Source organism: Aquarana catesbeiana, linkage group LG08, assembly GCF_042186555.1.
Source record: "Aquarana catesbeiana isolate 2022-GZ linkage group LG08, ASM4218655v1, whole genome shotgun sequence".
Lineage (NCBI taxonomy): Eukaryota > Metazoa > Chordata > Amphibia > Anura > Ranidae > Aquarana > Aquarana catesbeiana.
This window is the reverse complement of record NC_133331.1, coordinates 250,822,289-250,840,547: the sequence shown is the minus strand read 5'-3', so window position 1 is coordinate 250,840,547 and position 18,259 is coordinate 250,822,289. Positions and strand designations below refer to the sequence as shown.

At 44.6% G+C, this 18,259-nt stretch overlaps 1 protein-coding gene across 1 annotated transcript in view; it reads left to right on the top strand.

Moving 5' to 3' along the window:
• The window catches only part of LOC141105346 (glutathione S-transferase P 1-like), a 93,296-nt gene that overhangs the window by 33,581 nt on the left and 41,456 nt on the right, over nt 1-18,259 (top strand). Inside the window, exon 2 of the mRNA XM_073595213.1 lies at nt 10,453-10,488. Within this exon, the coding sequence (XP_073451314.1) occupies nt 10,453-10,488 (36 nt within the window). The remainder of the gene's footprint in view (nt 1-10,452; nt 10,489-18,259) is intronic.

Genomic DNA, 18,259 nt, shown 5'->3' with positions numbered 1-18,259 from the left:
ATGAATTGCAAACTTGATTGTAACTAGAATGAATTGCAAACTTGATTCAGTGTAATGTAAGGAGAGGACACTCAGCAGCTGTTTACACATCTGGCCAGAATATACTTTTTAGGGTGTCCCACACAGGTACTTCAGTGGATACTAGGAGTGTCTACATGTGTGAAAGTTGTCCAAAAAAAGGTAAGTATTCCAGCTTTGTTAAGGGAATAAATCATGTCTTCAACTTGGAACTCTGCCCAAACAGACAATTGTACCCCATTTCCAAGCAATGTTTTACATTCTTATTTCTGGCCACAAATATCTGTGTGCTAGGTATACCTTTTTGTTTCATTCTCATAGGGGAGAAAAGACTCAGGACATCTGAGGACACCAGGAACCCCCCACCTCAGGAAGATCAGGAGCAGAGGACACCACAACCTCAGGATGTGGAGGGAGAAGAGGTGGAAGAAGTGGTTAAAATTGTCACCACAACAGGTCAGTGTCTGACACCACAGATTCAGGTAATAGATGTATGCCTGCATATTTATAATACATGGTGTGTTTTTTTTTATTTTAGGTGATGTGCATGTTGTGGAACAATAATCTACTCATTTCACCAGTGACAGTGCACAAAGGCTAATCCAGGACATAATGTTTTGTAGTCGGGATTTAGACTTCATAAAGGAAAAAACCAAGGAGATTGAACAAAGAATGAGGAACATGATCGATGTATTAGGGAGAATCTAAATCCAAAAAATATTACACATTTTTTTTTTGTTTGTTTAAAGAAAATTTAACTAAAGTTTTAATACAATTTAAAAGCCAAATTTGGAATATGCACACAGTGTGTCAACATGTGCTATCTGTCATCAGGGGATATCAAGGTATGCGTTTTGTGGGTGCAACCCCTTCCTCGCAACTCTAGTAGGTGAGAGGAAGGGGTTGCACCCCCAAAACACGTCCATTGATCCCCCATGATGGGAGATAGCACATGTTGACATTAGGCATGGGATCAGAAAGGAAATCCCCATTTTGACTCACAATTTGTGTGCATCTTCTAAATTTGGCTTTTACAGGGGTAACATCACCCCATCTGATGAAGGCATTATCAACACATTTTTGACACTATAATGTCTTGTATTGCCTTCATTTTTTCAATGTTGAACTTTGTAAGTTCCAGAGTTGTGTATGTTATGTTTGGAAACATGCTTGTTTATGTACTTTTATATAAATTTCAAGGTAAAACTTTAAAAAAACAAGATTTTTAGTTAAAAAAAAAAAAAAAAGTTTTACAACGTACATGTGAATGTGCATGGAGTAAAAGGTTTTATACTCAACAATGTGTGGCTTCTTCTTTCAATGCTCAATACCAGTTTTTGTATTAAGTTGGTGTTCACAGTGACAATGGGTGTTATTTAAATAATGGAAAAACCACTTGGCACTACAAGTGCAGTAGGAGAACCTAGGAGACAACTAAAAGAAACACAAGCAGTAAATCAAAATCAAGATTTTATCAGGTAATTTTTTTTTTTAATTTCGAAAATATTTATAAATTTGCTGGCATAGCAATGGCCCCCCTACCTGTAAAATAATCCACATATTTTTGACGCACTTCATGGGCACTTTGGGGGGGCAAAACAGGATGGCCAGCTTCCAGGGCCGTCATTGTCGTTTCATGAAGTCCAGCCTCAGGCCCAAATGAGGCAACATAATTTATAGCATTTCGCTTTAAAAAGTTGTGCAGTATGCAGCATGATAAAACTATGTAGTTAAGTTTGTACTCCGCCATATTTATTGCCATTAGAAATAGGTGGAACCGGCTGGCCATTATCCCAAAGGCATTCTCCACGACTCTTCTGGCTCTGACCAGCCGGTAATTAAAAACCCTTTTCTCCGGGGTGAGGGTCCTCTGGGGGAATGGCCTCATAAGGTGATCACCCAGACCAAATGCTTCATCAGCGATAAAAACAAATGGGAGACCTTCGATGTTCTCTTCCGCAGGTGGCAATCCCAAGCCACCACTCTGGAGACATTGGTAGAACTCGGTCTGGGCAAAGACTCCACCATCCGACACCCGGCCATTCTTCCCCACGTCCACATATAAAAACTCATATGTTGCCGACACCACCACCATTAACACAATACTATGAAACCCCTTATAATTAAAATAGTATGACCTCGAGTGGGGTGGTGGCACGATGTGGATGTGTTTCCCATTGATTGCCCCTCCACAGTTGGGAAAGTCCCTCCGCTCGTCAAACTGGGACGCCACAGTCTGCCATTCCTGTGGCGTTGAAGGAAACTGTGGAGTCAAAACATGAAAAAAAAATAGTACTTTTGCACATTCTGCTCGTCAGTCCTGCCTACTTAAAGTCATCCAGCTCACTTGATCTCTGCCTTCGCCTTTGTCAACATCACAGAGACTTTCTCCTGCGTTCCTTCGGGCTCCTGATCCTGCTTGCTGTACTACTACGTTTATCTCTGGCTCTCTGACATTTGCTTGGCTGACTACCCGATCTGGTTACTGAACTCTGGCTTGTTTTGACTACGCTTACTCTGTTTACCTTATTATTATTATTATTATTATTATTATTATTATTATTAAACAAGTGTGATTTAACTTTACTTCTGTCTCGGTCTGATTCATGGTTCCTGATAGTAGGCCAAGGCAAGGAATTCAGAAGATATAGTCAATCCACTTGTTGGTAATATTTTTTCCAGATTGGATGAGCAAGATCACCACATGGATCAGTTTGCCATAGCGTTACAAACGCTCCTGAGATGCACAGCTCACCTGGAAACTCCCACTGTGGCTGCTCCGATACAACCTGAGTTGCAGGCCATCCCTGCTGCTGCGCCAGTCTCTGTGCAGGCACCCGCCTCAAGTATTACCTCTATATTACCTCGCTTCCCCAGTGATTTGGGGGCTATCCAGTTCAATGCAGAGGGTTTCTCAACCAGGTTGAGATTTACATTGAGATGCTGCCCCAGGCGTTTCCCACGGACAGAAGCAAAGTAGGTTTCGTGATATCTTTGCTTTCTGAGAGAGCCTTGGCCTGGGCAAACCCTCTATGGGAGATGCAAAAACCTGTTGTCTTGAGTTACCCTGACTTTGTGGCCTCCTTTAAAAGGGTATTTGACGTTCCCGCACGCTCCACTTTTGCTGCCAAGTGCCTCATGTCCATCAAACAGAGTACGAGAACTGTTGCCGACTATGCCATTGAATTGGCAGCAGAGGTTGCTTGGAACAATGAGGCCCTCATGGCTGCTTTTTCTCATGGTCTCTCGGATTCTATCAAGGATGAGATAGCAGCCCATGATATACCCACTGAGCTGGAGAGGTTGATCACGTTTGCCATCCTCATTGACTCCAGACTCAGAGAAAGACTGTCTTTTAAGGAGCGCTTGCGGAAGCCTCCTGTACATTTGCCTCCGAGCTTTGCAGTCCCACCCATGCCTCCCTCACCACCCATGCCTCCTGGTACCGAGTCGGTCAGTGAAGATGAACCCATGCACTTGGGCTTCACGTGTCTCTCTGTGGATGAGAGAGCCTTTAGGAGGAGGGAAAGATTGTGCCTTTATCGTGGACAGGCAGGTCACTTTTTGAAGTCTTGCCCTACCCATCCAGGGAATGCCCGAACCTTGAGGTCCTGTCATGGACAGACCTTAGGTGGCGTTGTTTCGTCCCCAGTTATTCAGAAGGATAAGCCCCTGGTTTCAGTCACCCTTTCTTGGGCTGAGTCGTCTAATCGACTCTGGGGCTGCAGGCCTGTTCATTGATGCTGCCTTTGTAGAGCAGTACTCGAATCCGCTGCAGCTGCATGACACTCCACTTGCCATTGAGGCTCTTAAAGGGAGACCTCTACAGCCTGCCCATGTGACTCATGAGACGGTTCCGTTTTCCATGGCTGTAGGGGCTCTTCACCATGAGATAATCCAATTCCAAGTGATTTCCTCACCTAGGTTTCCACTGCTTATTGGTTATCCTTGGTTACAGAGGTACAACCCCTCTTTTGATTGGCTCCATGCAGAGGTTCTCTCCTGGTCACCACAATGCAGTGAGACATGCTTCCAGAAGGTAGCCAAGATCCTGTGCACCTCTTCACACTCCTCCCTCCGGGAGGAGTACCGCGATTTTAGCTATGTCTTTGACAAAGGTCAAGCCAGTAGTTTGACTCCACACTGGCCTTATGATTGTGCAATTGACCTCCAACCTGGTGCCATACCCCCTCGTGGCCAGGTTTACCCTTTGTTGGTCTTGGAGGATAAGGCCATGGAGGAGTATGTTGCAGACGCAACATCTCGAGGTTTCATCCTCGTCTCCTGCTGGTGCTGGTTTCTTCTTTGTGAAAAGAAGAGCGGTGAACTGAGACCTTGTATTGATTATAGGGGTCTCAATTGTTTCACGATTAAGAATGCCTACCTGATTCCATTGATTACAGAGTTATTTGACTTCCTCAAGGGAGCAACGGTTTTCACGAAGCTTGATTTGAGCGGGGCATACAACCTCGTGCGGATTAAGGAGGGCGATGAGTGGAAAACTGCGTTTAATGCCAGAACAGTCCATTATGAGTCCCTTATAATGCCTTTTGGCCTTTGTAACGCCCCGGCAGTTTTCCAGGAATTTATTAACCACTTAACAACCGGCCCATAGCCAAATGACGGCTACAGGGCGGTTGTTTAACTCTGGGAGGACGTCCCTGGACGTCCCTAGGGCGCGCACTCGAGAGCATCCGTGATCGCCGGGTCCACAGGACCCGGCGCATCACAGATCCCGGTAAATGGCCGCTGATCGCGGCCGTTTACCATGTGATCGCTCCGTCAAATGACGGAGCGATCACATGTAAACAAACCGGCGTCATCTGATGACGCCGGTTCCTCTCCTCCCCCTCTCCTCCCCTCCTGTGTACCGATCGGTACACAGTGACCGAAGAGGCGGATGGATGGATGGCTGCAGCGTTGTGGGCTGCATCTGTAGTGCCCACAGCGCTGCACAGAGACATCCAGCCATCCATCCATCCATGCTCAGCCATCCCTACTACTCTGCATGCCCTGCAATGCTGTGCAATACTCTGCAATTCCCTCTGCAATACCCTGCAATACTCTGCCATACCCTGCAATACCCCGCAATACTCTGCCATACCCTGCAATACCCCGCAATACTCTGCCATACCCTGCAATACCCCGCAATACTCTGCCATACCCTGCAATACCCCGCAATACTCTGCCATACCCCGCAATACTCTGCCATACCCCGCAATACTCTGCCATACCCTGCAATACCCCGCAATACTCTGCCATACCCCGCAATACCTCGCAATACTCTGCCATACCCTGCAATACCCCAAAATACTCTGCCATACCCCGCAATACTCTGCCATACCCTGGAATACCCCGCAATACTCTGCCATACCCTGGAATACCCCGCAATACTCTGCCATACCCCGCAATACTCTGCCATACCCTGGAATACCCCACAATACTCTGCCATACCCTGCAATACCCCGCAATACTCTGCCATACCCTGCAATACCCCGAAATACTCTGCCATACCCTGCAACACCCTGAAATACCCCGCAATACTCTGCCATACCCCGCAATACTCTGCCATACCCTGCAATACTCTGCCATACCCCGCAATACTTTGCCATACCCTGCGATACTCTGCCATACCCCGCAATACTCTGCCATACCCTGCAATACCCCGCAATACTCTGCCATACCCTGCAATACCCCGCAATACTCTGCCATACCCTGGAATACCCTGCAATACTCTGCCATACCCTGCAATACCCCGCAATACTCTGCCATACCCTGGAATACCCCGCAATACTCTGCCATACCCTGCAATACCCTGAAATACCCTGAAATACCCTGAAATATCCCGCAATACCCAGCCATACTCTGCAATACTCAGTGATACCCAGCCATACTCTGCCATACCCAGCCATGCTCTGCAATACCCCACAAAAATCTGCAATACTCTGCCATAACCCGCAATACTCTGCCATACCCAGCCATACTCTGCCATACCCAGCCATACTCTGCAATACCCAGCCATACTCTGCAATACCCAGCCATACTCTGCAATACTCGGTGATACCCAGCCATACTCTGCAATACTCGGTGATACCCAGCCATACTCTGCAATACTCGGTGATACCCAGCCATACTCTGCCATACCCAGTCATACTCGGCGATACTCTGCAATACCCAGCCATGCTCAGCCGTACCCAGCCTCTGTATGTGGCCAGGCTGTTGAAGTCTCACACATGTGGTATCGCCGTACTCAGGAGGAGGAGGAGAATCTATTTTGGGGGGTCATTTTTGGTATATACATGCTATGTGTTAGAAATATTGTATAAATGGACAACTTTGTGTTAAAAAAAAAAAAAGCGTTTTAACCACTTCCCGCCTTCCGTCATACGACGTCCTTGACTTTGTGCGGGGATATCTGAATGATGGGTGCAGCTACAGGCATCATTCAGATATCATCTTTTTCAGCCGGCGATTCCCTACACCATAAGAATGATCGTAGCGGCTGTTACACTGCTTGATCGTTCTTACGGGAGGCGAGAGGGGACGCCCCCCCCTCCCGCCGCCCTCCGGTGCTTCTACCGACTCACCGCTATGATCGAAGCCAGGATCTTTTTTTTTTTTTTTTTTTTTTTTTATTTCAGGAACAGCCTAGAGGTGAAATGTGGGGTCTTATTGACCCCATATCTCACTGTAAAGAGGACCTGTCATGCCATATTCCTATTACAAGGGATGTTTACATTCCTTGTAATAGGAATAAAAGTGATCAAAAAATTTTTTTTTTTGGAAAAAAGTGTCAAACTAAAATAAATAAAGTAAAATGAACAATAAAAAAAAATAAAAAATTTTTAAAGCGCCCCTGTCCGTGTGCTCGCATGCAGAAGCGAACGCATACGTAAGTCCCGCCCACATATGAAAACGGTGTTCAAACCACACATGTGAGGTATCGCTGCGATCGGTAGAGCGAGAGCAATAATTTTGGCCCTAGACCTCCTCTGTAACTCAAAATTTGTAACCAGTAAAAAATTTAAAAGCGTCGCCTATGGGGATTTTTAAGTGGTGAAGTTTGGCGCCATTCCACAAGCGTGTGCAATTTTGAAAGGTGACATGTTAGGTATCTATTAACTCGGCGTAACTTCATCTTTCATATTATGCAAAAACATTGGGCTAACCTTACTGTTTTGTTTTTTTTTAAAGCAAAAAACAGTTTTTTTCCAAAAAAAACGCGTTCCAAAAATTGCTGCGCAAATATCGTGCGAGATAAAAAGTTGCAATGACCGCTATTGTATTCTCTAGGGTCTTTGCTAAAAAAACATATATAATGTTTTGGGGTTCTATGTAATTTTCTAGCAAATAAATGATGATTTTTACATGTAGGAGAGAAATGTCAGAATTGGCCTGGGTGCTCCAGAACGCCTGAAGGTGCTCCCCTGCATGTTGGGCCTCTGTATGTGGCCACGCTGTGTAAAAGTCTCACACATGTGGTATCTCCATACTCGGGAGTAATAGCAGAATGTGTTTTGGGGTGTAATTTGTGGTATGCATATGCTGTGTGTGAGAAATAACCTGCTAATATGACAATTTTGTGAAAAAAAAAAAAAGAAAAAAAAAAAACTTGATTTTGCAAAGAATTGTGGGAAAAAATGACAACTTCAAAAAACTCATCATGCATCTTTCTAAATACCTTGAAATGTCTTCTTTCCAAAAAGGGGTCATTTGGGGGGTATTTGTACTTTTCTGGCATGTTAGGGTCTCAAGAAATGAGATAGGCCGTCAGTACTTCAGGTGTGATCAATTTTCAGATATTGGTACCATAGCTTGTGGACGCTATAACTTTCACAAAGACCAAATAATATACACTAATTTGGGTTATTTTTACCAAAGATATGTAGCGGTATAAATTTTGGCCAAAATATATGAAGAAAAATTACTAATTTTCAAAATTTTATAACAGAAACGAAGAAAAATTTATTTTTTTACAGATTTTTCGGTCTTTTTTCTTTTATAGCGCAAAAAATAAAGAACCCAGCGGTGATTAAATACCACCAAAAGAAAGCTCTATTTGTGTGAAAAAAAGGACAAAAAATTCATATAGATACAGTGTTGCATGACTGAATAATTGTCATTCAAAATGTGAGAGCACCAAAAGCTGAAAATTGGTCTGGTTATTAAGGGGGTTTAAGTGCCCAGTGGTCAAGTGGTTAACGATGTTCTCCAAGATTAGTTGCAGTTATGTTTGGTGGTTTATCTTGATGATATCCTCATATTTTCCAAGTCCCTAGAGAGCCACCACACAGATGTCTGTCGTGTGCTTCAGAAACTAAGAGAGAGCAATCTCTATTGTAAACTGGAGAAATGTGAGTTCCATCGTGAACAGGTTAAATTCCTAGGCTATGTCATTTCCACTGCTGGTTTTTCAATGGACCCAGAGAAACTTTCGGCAGTCCTACAGTGGCCCCGACCCGTGGGTTTACATCCTCTGCAGTGTTTGCTGGGCTTTGCCAACTATTATCAGAAGTTTATTCGTAACTTCTCGTCTCTGGTCAAGCCCCTGACTGATATGACCAGAAAGGACGGTAACCCACAGAGTTGGTCTCCGGAGTCCATTAAGGCCTTTGAAAGTCTCAAGGCTGTCTTTGTTTCTGTGTTTCTGTGTTGGCACATCCTGATCCTACATTGCCTTTTATCCTAGAAGTTGATGCCTCTGAGACTGGAGTTGGCGCCCTTCTGTCTCAACGTCCTAACTCTGAGAGTGCTTTGCATCTGTGTGGCTACTTTTCCAAGAAATTGTCACCTGCAGAGTGCAATTATGAGATTGGTGACAGAGAGCTGTTGGCGATCATTTTAGCCCTGAAAGAATGGAGACATCTCCTTGAAGGTACCACTGTGCCGGTTCTCATTCTTACTAACCATAAGAATCTTACATTCTTGTCTGAGGCTAGGCGCCTCTCTCCCAGAAGGGCACGATGGGCTCTTTTCTTGTCGAGTTTTAATTAATTCGTAGCTGCCTGTTCCGTGTGTGCTCAGAGTAAGACTCCACGACACCTTCCAGTGGGCCTCCTACAACCCATACCCAATGGAGAGAGGCAATGGACCCACCTGTCTATGGATTTCATTGTGGAGTTACCCAACTCCCAAGACAACACTGTTATCCTTATGGTGGTTGACCTGTTCTCAAAGATGTGTCATTGTATTCCACTTAAGAAGCTGCCCACTTCTAAGGAACTTGCCTCCATTTTTGCTCAGGAGATCTTTCGCTTACATGGACTACCCAAGGTGATTGTCTCGGACAGGGGTAGTCAGTTTGTCTCCCAGTTCTGGCGAGCCTTTTGTGCACAGTTGGGAATTCAGCTTGCTTTTTCCTCTGCGTATCACCCGCAGTCTAATGGGGCCGCAGAACGAGCCAACCAGTCCTTGGAGCAATTCTTACGTTGCTATATTTCTAACCATCATAACAACTGGTCAGACCTATTACCGTGGGCAGAGTTTGCTCACAACAGTGCCCTGAATTCTGCTTCCCGATTGTCCCCATTTATGGCGAATTAGGCTTCCAACCTTCCATGTTGCCTGACTCGTTTGTTCCGCAGAGTATTCCTGCATTAGAGGAGCATCCCTGTGGTCTTCGTTCCACTTGGACACAAGTTCAGGAGGCTTTGCAACATGCTAACAATAGGTACAGACTCCATGCTGACCGCAGACGCCTGCATGCACCTTCCTACCAGGTTGGGGATAGAGTCTTGCTGTCGTCTTGCAACCTCTGACTTCGTGTTCCTTTCTTGAAGTTCGCACCTCGTTTTATTGGGCCTTTCCGTATCCTTCGTAGGATTGGACTTTCCTCCTAGTATGCTCATCTCAAATGTGTTTCATATCTCCTTATTGAAACCTTTGGTCTGCAATCGCTTTATCACCTCGGTGCCAAGCAGCATTTTTGGGGCGGTACGTGAGCGGTCTGTAGACCACTCCTAAACCTCCCCTGCCATTAAAAACAATGGGCACTGCTGCCAAAGCGCCTGCAAAGGGATTCGTTAACTGCGCTTTTTGGGCGCTTTTAACCCTTTCTTCGGGCCGCTAGGGGGAGTTAAAAGCTCCCCTCTAGCGGCCGAAAAGCATCACTATAACAGCGGTAAAGCACTGCTAAAACCAGTGGGGCTTTACGGCTAACCCACCCCAGTGTGAAAGTAGCTTAAAAGGCAGTATTCAACTGTCATTTCAGCTTGTTGCAATTGCTCTGATATAGCTACAATCACCTTACTAATTGAACGACATATTTTTTTAATATTAGTAAAAAACCCAAATAAATTTTTTGTTAATCTAGAGTTTCTCTAATTTGCTGCCAGTTTTATTTGGATAAATATCGTGGTAGGTATCTCAACATACTTACTTACTTTTCAAACCCTTTCTGTGTAAATGACATAATTTTATTATTTTCTCTTGCAGTGCCTGAATTAGTTTTAACTTATTTCCCTGTAAGAGGTAAGTTGATGATCTATACAGGTTACACTCACATTTCATAACTAAATTACCATGACCAGTACTACTGTGAAAGTGAAGATTTTGCTTAATGTGGCGTCCTTTTGGAGGTGACAAGCCAAAGTATGTCTCTAGGCAAACCTTTTTTGTTTTGGATATAGTTGGGAAAGTTTAGACCCACAGATTATTTGTTTTTCTCTTTTTTGCTGTCTGCGTGTACGCCTACCTACCTAGCGCCTAGTGTACTTAGCGTTAGTAAGGTTATAAGCTGTTGTGGGTGGAGTCCTAGCCAAAATAAGTATGGGAACACGTTACCCCTAATATACATAGTGTAAATCTGTAGCCTGGAAAGGAAAGGGCCCTTCGGGCTAAGCTGTCAAGAGAGTCGGGTTGGGGCCCCAAAAAAAGGAGGACTCACAGCGGAGAGGAGGGAGAGACGGCTGCATTTTCTGAGTTTAAGTTTAGTGCACTGATATAGACTGTACTGCTGGTCTAAAGTATGGTTTAATGGGTTAAAGAAGCTACTGTACGGAATTGTGGACTTTTTGTTTCACAGTAAAAAATGTTAAAAAGTTACTTATGTGGACATTCCTTCATTCAAGAAGATGGACCTCAGGCCACAAATGCTGCCATGGAGGTGGGCCTCAGGTCAGAAGAATGTGAGTAACCTTGGCTAGCTTAACAGGAGCTGGCAGCGATTCTGGGCTGCCAACATGTGTCTTCATTGGGAAGATTTGCTCCTATATTTGTATTCATTGCCATTACATAGGTACATAGTTCGTCCGGCTGAAAAAAGACACAAGTCCATCTAGTTCAACCAATAGAAGGAAAAATGTACGTTGTCACGGAAACAGTAAATGGAGGGAAATCCAAACATTTTGAGTTGTTGCCAGAGGTTTAGCAGAGTTTTTTTACTGGGGGTAAATGTTCTGGAGACAGAAAGTTTTGACTATACATATACTTTAAGCTTCTCACTTTGCATTCAAATCTAGCGGTTGCATTTCCAACTTGCCTATATTGCTACCTATTTATATCCCCAATTGCCTATATTGCTATATATTTATACCCCATTATATGCTGATGGCCAAAGAGCAGCCCCTCAATAAAAGCCATCTATACAGTAGATTATGACTATATTGGTGGCGAGTGGCAGAATGAATGTCCTCTTACATTGCTGACTTACAGCTACCCTGTTTCTGTAAACTTGGCCAAGTATCGTAGGAAGAAATGCCGTATGCTGTTTGTTTCAGACTGGCTCATACAGTCAGTATTATCAGCTGTCACATTTTTTCTTAAAGCAAGCCCATGTTTGTCCATGCAGAACAACATGTTTTCTTAAAACCCCCATCCTAAGAAATACATAGTCACCTTTTTTGGCTCTCTGTTTAGCCACCAGGCTTTTTTGCCTTGTGTAATATCTAAGTTGCAAGCGAATTCTGGGGTGTAACACTAGTGGGATCAACAGCAGAAAGAAGGTGGTACTAATTCCACTAATTAGGGCTTTATTTAGACCCTATTTACAAATCTGGAGACCTTACTTACAAGAAGTGAAAACACAAGATACAGCTCAAGATAATAATATATACAGCTTCAAGGAAAGAAGAGAAGGGGGGCATGATTGAAACCTTTAAATGTGTGAACGAGGAAAGTTCAAAACTAACCTTAGAAAGTATTATTTTACCAAAAGAATACTGGATGCCTGAAGCAGAAAGGTAGAAGTAGTAAGTTAACCACTTCAGCCCAGGAAGATTTGGCTGCTGAATGACCGTCCATTTTTTGCTATTCGGCACTGTGTCGATTTAACTGACAGTTGCGTAGTCGTGCGACGCTGCACCCAAACAAAATTGACGTCCTTTTTTCCCACAAATAGAGCTTTTTTTGGTGGTATTTGATCACCTCTGCAGTTTTTATTTTTTATGCTATAAACAAAAAACAAGCGACAATTTTGAAAAAACACAATATTTTGTACTTTTTGCTATAATAAATATCCCCATTTTTAAAACAAAAAAATGCTAACTTTTTCTCAGTTTAGGCCAATATGTATTCTTCTACATATTTTTGGTAAAAAAATCACAATAAGGGTATATTGATTGGTTTGCGCAAAAGTTATAGTGTCTACAAAATGGGGGATAGATTTATAGCATTTTTATTATTATTTTTTTTTATTAGTAATGGTGGCGATTTTTATCGGGACTGCGACATTATGGCGGACACATCGGACATTTTTTACACTATTTTTGGACCATTGTCATTTATACAGCGATCCGTGCTATAAAAATGCATTGATTACTGTGTAAATGACACTGGCAGCGAAGGGGTTAACCACTAGGGGGCGATGAAGGGGTCAAGTGTATCCTAGGGAGTGATTCTAACTGTGGGAAGGATGGGCTTCAACTCACATGACAGCGATCACTGCTCTCGATGACAGAGAGCAGTGATCTCTGTCATGACACAAGGCAGAACGGGGAAATGCCTTGTTTACATTGGCACTTCCCTGTTCTGAGGCTCCGTGACACGATCGCCGGGAGACCGGCGGGCATTGAGTCCTCCGGTCCCACGGGCACGGTCACGTTGTACGCGGAAAGCATGCATCTGCTAGCCCCGGCTCTTAAAGGGGACGTACAGGTACGCCCATTTGCCCACCACTGCCGTTGTGCCGACGTACATCGGCGTGCGGCGGTCGGCAAGTGGTTAACCACTTGCCGACCGCCTAACGTATATATACGTCGGCAGAATGGCACGGGCAGGCAGAATCACGTACCTGTACGTGATCTGCCTCCCGCGGGCGGGGGGTCCGATCGGACCCCCCCCCGGTGCCAGCGGCGGTCGGCATTTGACTGGGAGCGTCGGGAGGCGAGGGGGAGACCATCCGATCGTGGCCCCCCCCTCGCGATCGCTCCCAGCCAATCGGAATCCTCCCCTGCCTGTGTGTAGTTTCACACAGGCAGAGGATGTGATGTCATCTCTCCTCGGCTTGGCAGTTTCCGTCCAGCGCCGAGGAGAGAAGACATGTAAGTGCACAACACACACAAACACACACAGTAGAACATGCCAGGCATACTTTACACCCCCGAATCCCCCCCCCGATCGCCCCCCGATCCCCCCCCAATCACCCCCCCCGTCACAAACTGACAGCAAGCAGTATTTTTTTTTTTTTCTGATTACTGCATGGTGTCAGTTTGTGACAGTTACAGTGTTAGGGCAGTGAATATTACCCCCCTTTAGGTCTAGGATACCCCCCTAACCCCCCCTAATAAAGTTTTAACCCCTTGATCACCCCCTGTCACCAGTGTCACTAAGCGATCATTTTTCTGATCGCTGTATTAGTGTCGCTGGTGACGCTAGTTAGGAACGTAAATATTTAGGTTCGCCGTCAGCGTTTTATAGTGACAGGGACCCCCATATACTACCTAATAAATGTTTTAACCCCTTGATTGCCCCCTAGTTAACCCTTTCACCACTGATCACCGTATAACCGTTACGGGTGACGCTGGTTAGTTCGTTTATTTTTTATAGTGTCAGGGGACCCGCCGTTTATTACCTAATAAAGGTTTAGCCCCCTGATCGCCCGGCGGTGATATGCGTCGCCCCAGGCAGCGTCAGATTAGCGCCAGTACCGCTAACACCCACGCACGCAGCATACGCCTCCCTTAGTGGTATAGTATCTGTACGGATCAATATCTGATCCGATCAGATCTATACTAGTGTCCCCAGCAGTTTAGGGTTCCCAAAAACGCAGTGTTAGCGGGATCAGCCCAGATACCCGCTAGCACCTGCGTTCTTCCCCTCCGCCCGGCCCAGCCCAAGTGCAGTATCGATCGATCACTGTCACTTACAAAACACTAAACGCATAACTGCAGCGTTCACAGAGTCAGGCCTGATCCCTGCGATCGCTAACAGTTTTCTTGGTAGCGTTTTGGTGAACTGGCAAGCACCAGCCCCAGGCAGCGTCAGGTTAGCGCCAGTACCGCTAACACCCACGCACGCACCGTACACCTCCCTTAGTGGTATAGTATCTGAACGCATCAATATCTGATCCGATCAGATCTATACTAGCGTCCCCAGCAGTTTAGGGTTCCCACAAACGCAGTGTTAGCGGGATCAGCCCAGATACCTGCTAGCACCTGCGTTTTGCCCCTCCGCCCGGCCCAGCCCACCCAAGTGCAGTATCGATCGATCACTGACACTTACAAAACACTAAACGCATAACTGCAGCGTTCGCAGAGTCAGGCCTGATCCCTGCGATCGCTAACAGTTTTTCTGGTAGCGTTTTGGTGAACTGGCAAGCACCAGTCCCAGGCAGCATCAGGTTAGCGCCAGTACCGCTAACACCCACGCACACACCGTACACCTCCCTTAGTGGTATAGTATCTGATCGGATCAATATCTGATCTGATCAGATCTATACTAGCGTCCCCAGCAGTTTAGGGTTCCCACAAACGCAGTGTTAGCGGGATCAGCCCAGATACCTGCTAGCACCTGCGTTTTGCCCCTCCGCCCGGCCCAGCCCAGCCCAGCCCACCCAAGTGCAGTATCGATCGATCACTGTCACTTACAAAACACTAAACGCATAACTGCAGCGTTCGCAGAGTCAGGCCTGATCCCTGCGATCGCTAACAGTTTTTTTGGTAGCGTTTTGGTGAACTGGCAAGCACCAGCAGCCTAGTACACCCCGGTCGTAGTCAAACCAGCACTGCAGTAACACTTGGTGACGTGGCGAGTCCCATAAATGCAGTTCAAGCTGGTGAGGTGGCAAGCACAAGTAGTGTCCCGCTGCCACCAAGAAGACAAACACAGGCCCGTCGTGCCCATAGTGCCCTTCCTGCTGCATTCGCCAATCCTAATTGGGAACCCACCACTTCTGCAGCGCCCGTACTTCCCCCATTCACATCCCCAACCAAATGCAGTCGGCTGCATGAGAGGCATTTTCTTTATGTCCTCCCGAGTACCCCTACCCAACGAACCCCCCCAAAAAAGATGTCGTGTCTGCAGCAAGCGCGGATATAGGCGTGACACCCTCTATTATTGTCCCTCCTGTCCTGACAATCCTGGTCTTTGCATTGGTGAATGTTTTGAACACTACCATTCACTAGTTGAGTATTAGCGTAGGGTACAGCATTGCACAGACTAGGCACACTTTCACAGGGTCTCCCAAGATGCCATCGCATTTTGAGAGACCCGAACCTGGAACCGGTTACAGTTATAAAAGTTAGTTACAAAAAAAAGTGTAAAAAAAAAAAAAAAACACAAACAAAAATATAAAATAAAAAAAAAATAGTTGTTGTTTTATTGTTCTCTCTCTCTATTCTCTCTCTATTGTTCTGCTCTTTTTTACTGTATTCTATTCTGCAATGTTTTATTGTTGTTATGTTTTATCATGTTTGCTTTTCAGATATGCAATTTTTTATACCTTACCGTTTACTGTGCTTTATTGTTAACCATTTTTTTGTCTTCAGGTACGCCATTCACGACTTTGAGTGGTTATACCAGAATGATGCCTGCAGGTTTAGGTATCATCTTGGTATCATTCTTTTCAGCCAGCGATTGGCTTTCATGTAAAAGCAATCCTAGCAGCTAATTAGCCTCTAGACTGCTTTTACAAGCAGTGGGAGGGAATGCCCCCCCCCAACGTCTTCCGTGTTTTTCTCTGGCTCTCCTGTCTCAACAGGGAACCTGAGAATGCAGCCGGTGATTCAGCCAGCTGACCATAGAGCTGATCAGAGACCAGAGTGGCTCCAAACATCTCTATGGCCTAAGAAACCGGAAGCTACGAGCATTTTATGACTTAGATTTCGCCGGATGTAAACAGCACCATTGGGAAATTGGGAAAGCATTTTATCACACCGATCTTGGTGTGGTCAGATGCTTTGAGGGCAGAGGAGAAATCTAGGGTCTAATAGACCCCAATTTTTGCAAAAAAGAGTACCTGTCACTACCTATTGCTATGATAGGGGATATTTACATTCCCTGAGATAACAATAAAAATGATTTAAAAAAAAAAAAATGAAAGGAACAGTTTAAAAATAAGATAAAAAAATAATAATAATAAAGAAAAAAAAAAAAAAAAAAAAAAGCACCCCTGTCCCCCCTGCTCTCGCGCTAAGGCGAACGCAAGCGTCGGTCTGGCGTCAAATGTAAACAGCAATTGCACCATGCATGTGAGGTATCACCGCGAACGTCAGATCGAGGGCAGTAATTTTAGCAGTAGACCTCCTCTGTAAATCTAAAGTGGTAACCTGTAAAGGCTTTTAAAGGCTTTTAAAAATGTATTTAGTTTGTCGCCACTGCACGTTTGTGCGCAATTTTAAAGCATGTCATGTTAGGTATCCATGTACTCGGCCTAAGATCATCTTTTTTATTTCATCAAACATTTGGGCAATATAGTGTGTTTTAGTGCATTAAAATTTAAAAAAGTGTGTTTTTTCCCCAAAAAATGCGTTTGAAAAATCGCTGCGCAAATACTGTGTGAAAAAAAAAAATGAAACACCCACCATTTTAATCTGTAGGGCATTTGCTTTAAAAAATATATAATGTTTGGGGGTTCAAAGTAATTTTCTTGCAAAAAAAAATTATTTTTTTATGTAATCAAAAAGTGTCAGAAAGGGCTTTGTCTTCAAGTGGTTAGAAGAGTGTGTGATGTGTGACATAAGCTTCTAGATGTTGTGCATAAAATGCCAGGACAGTTCAAAACCCCCCCAAATGACCCCATTTTGGAAAGTAGACACCCCAAGCTATTTGCTGAGAGGCATGTCGAGTCCATGGAATATTTTATATTGTGACACAAGTTGCGGGAAAGAGACAATTTTTTATTTTTTTTATTTTTTTTTGCGCAAAGTTGTCACTAAATGATATATTGCTCAAACATGCCATGGGAATATGTGAAATTACACCCCAAAATACATTCTGTTGCTTCTCCTGAGTACGGGGATACCACATGTGTGAGACTTTTTGGGAGCCTAGCCGCGTACGGGACCCCGAAAACCAAGCACCGCCTTCAGGCTTTCTAAGGCCGTAAATTTTTGATTTCACTCTTCACTGCCTATCACAGTCTCGGAGGCCATGGAATGCCCAGGTGGCAAAAAAAACCCTCAAATGACCCCATTTTGGAAAGTAGACACCCCAAGCTATTTGATGAGAGGTATAGTGAGTATTTTGCAGACCTCACTTTTTGTCACAAAGTTTTGAAAATTGAAAAAAGAAAAAAAAATTTTTTTTTCTCGTCTTTCTTTATTTTCAAAAACAAATGAGAGCTGCAAAATACTCACCATGCCTCTCAGCAAATAGCTTGGGGTGTCTACTTTCCAAAATGGGGTCATTTGGGGGGGGTTTGTGCCACCTGGGCATTCCATGGCCTCCGAAACTGTGATAGGTAGTGAGGAGTAAAATCAAAAATGTACGCCCTTAGAAATCCTGAAGGCAGTGATTGGTTTTCGGGGGCCCCGTACGCGGCTAGGCTCCCAAAAAGTCCCACACATGTGGTATCCCCATACTCAGGAGAAGCAGCTAAATGTATTTTGGGGTGCAATTCCACATATGCCCATGGCCTGTGTGAGCAATATATCATTTAGTGACAACTTTTTGTAATTTTTTTTTTTTGTCATTATTCAATCACTTGGGACAAAAAAAATGAATATTCAATGGGCTCAACATGCCTCTCAGCAAATTCCTTGGGGTGTCTACTTTCCAAAATGGGGTCATTTGTGGGGGTTTTGTACTGCCCTGCCATTTTAGCACCTCAAGAAACGACATAGGCAGTCATAAATTAAAGGCTGTG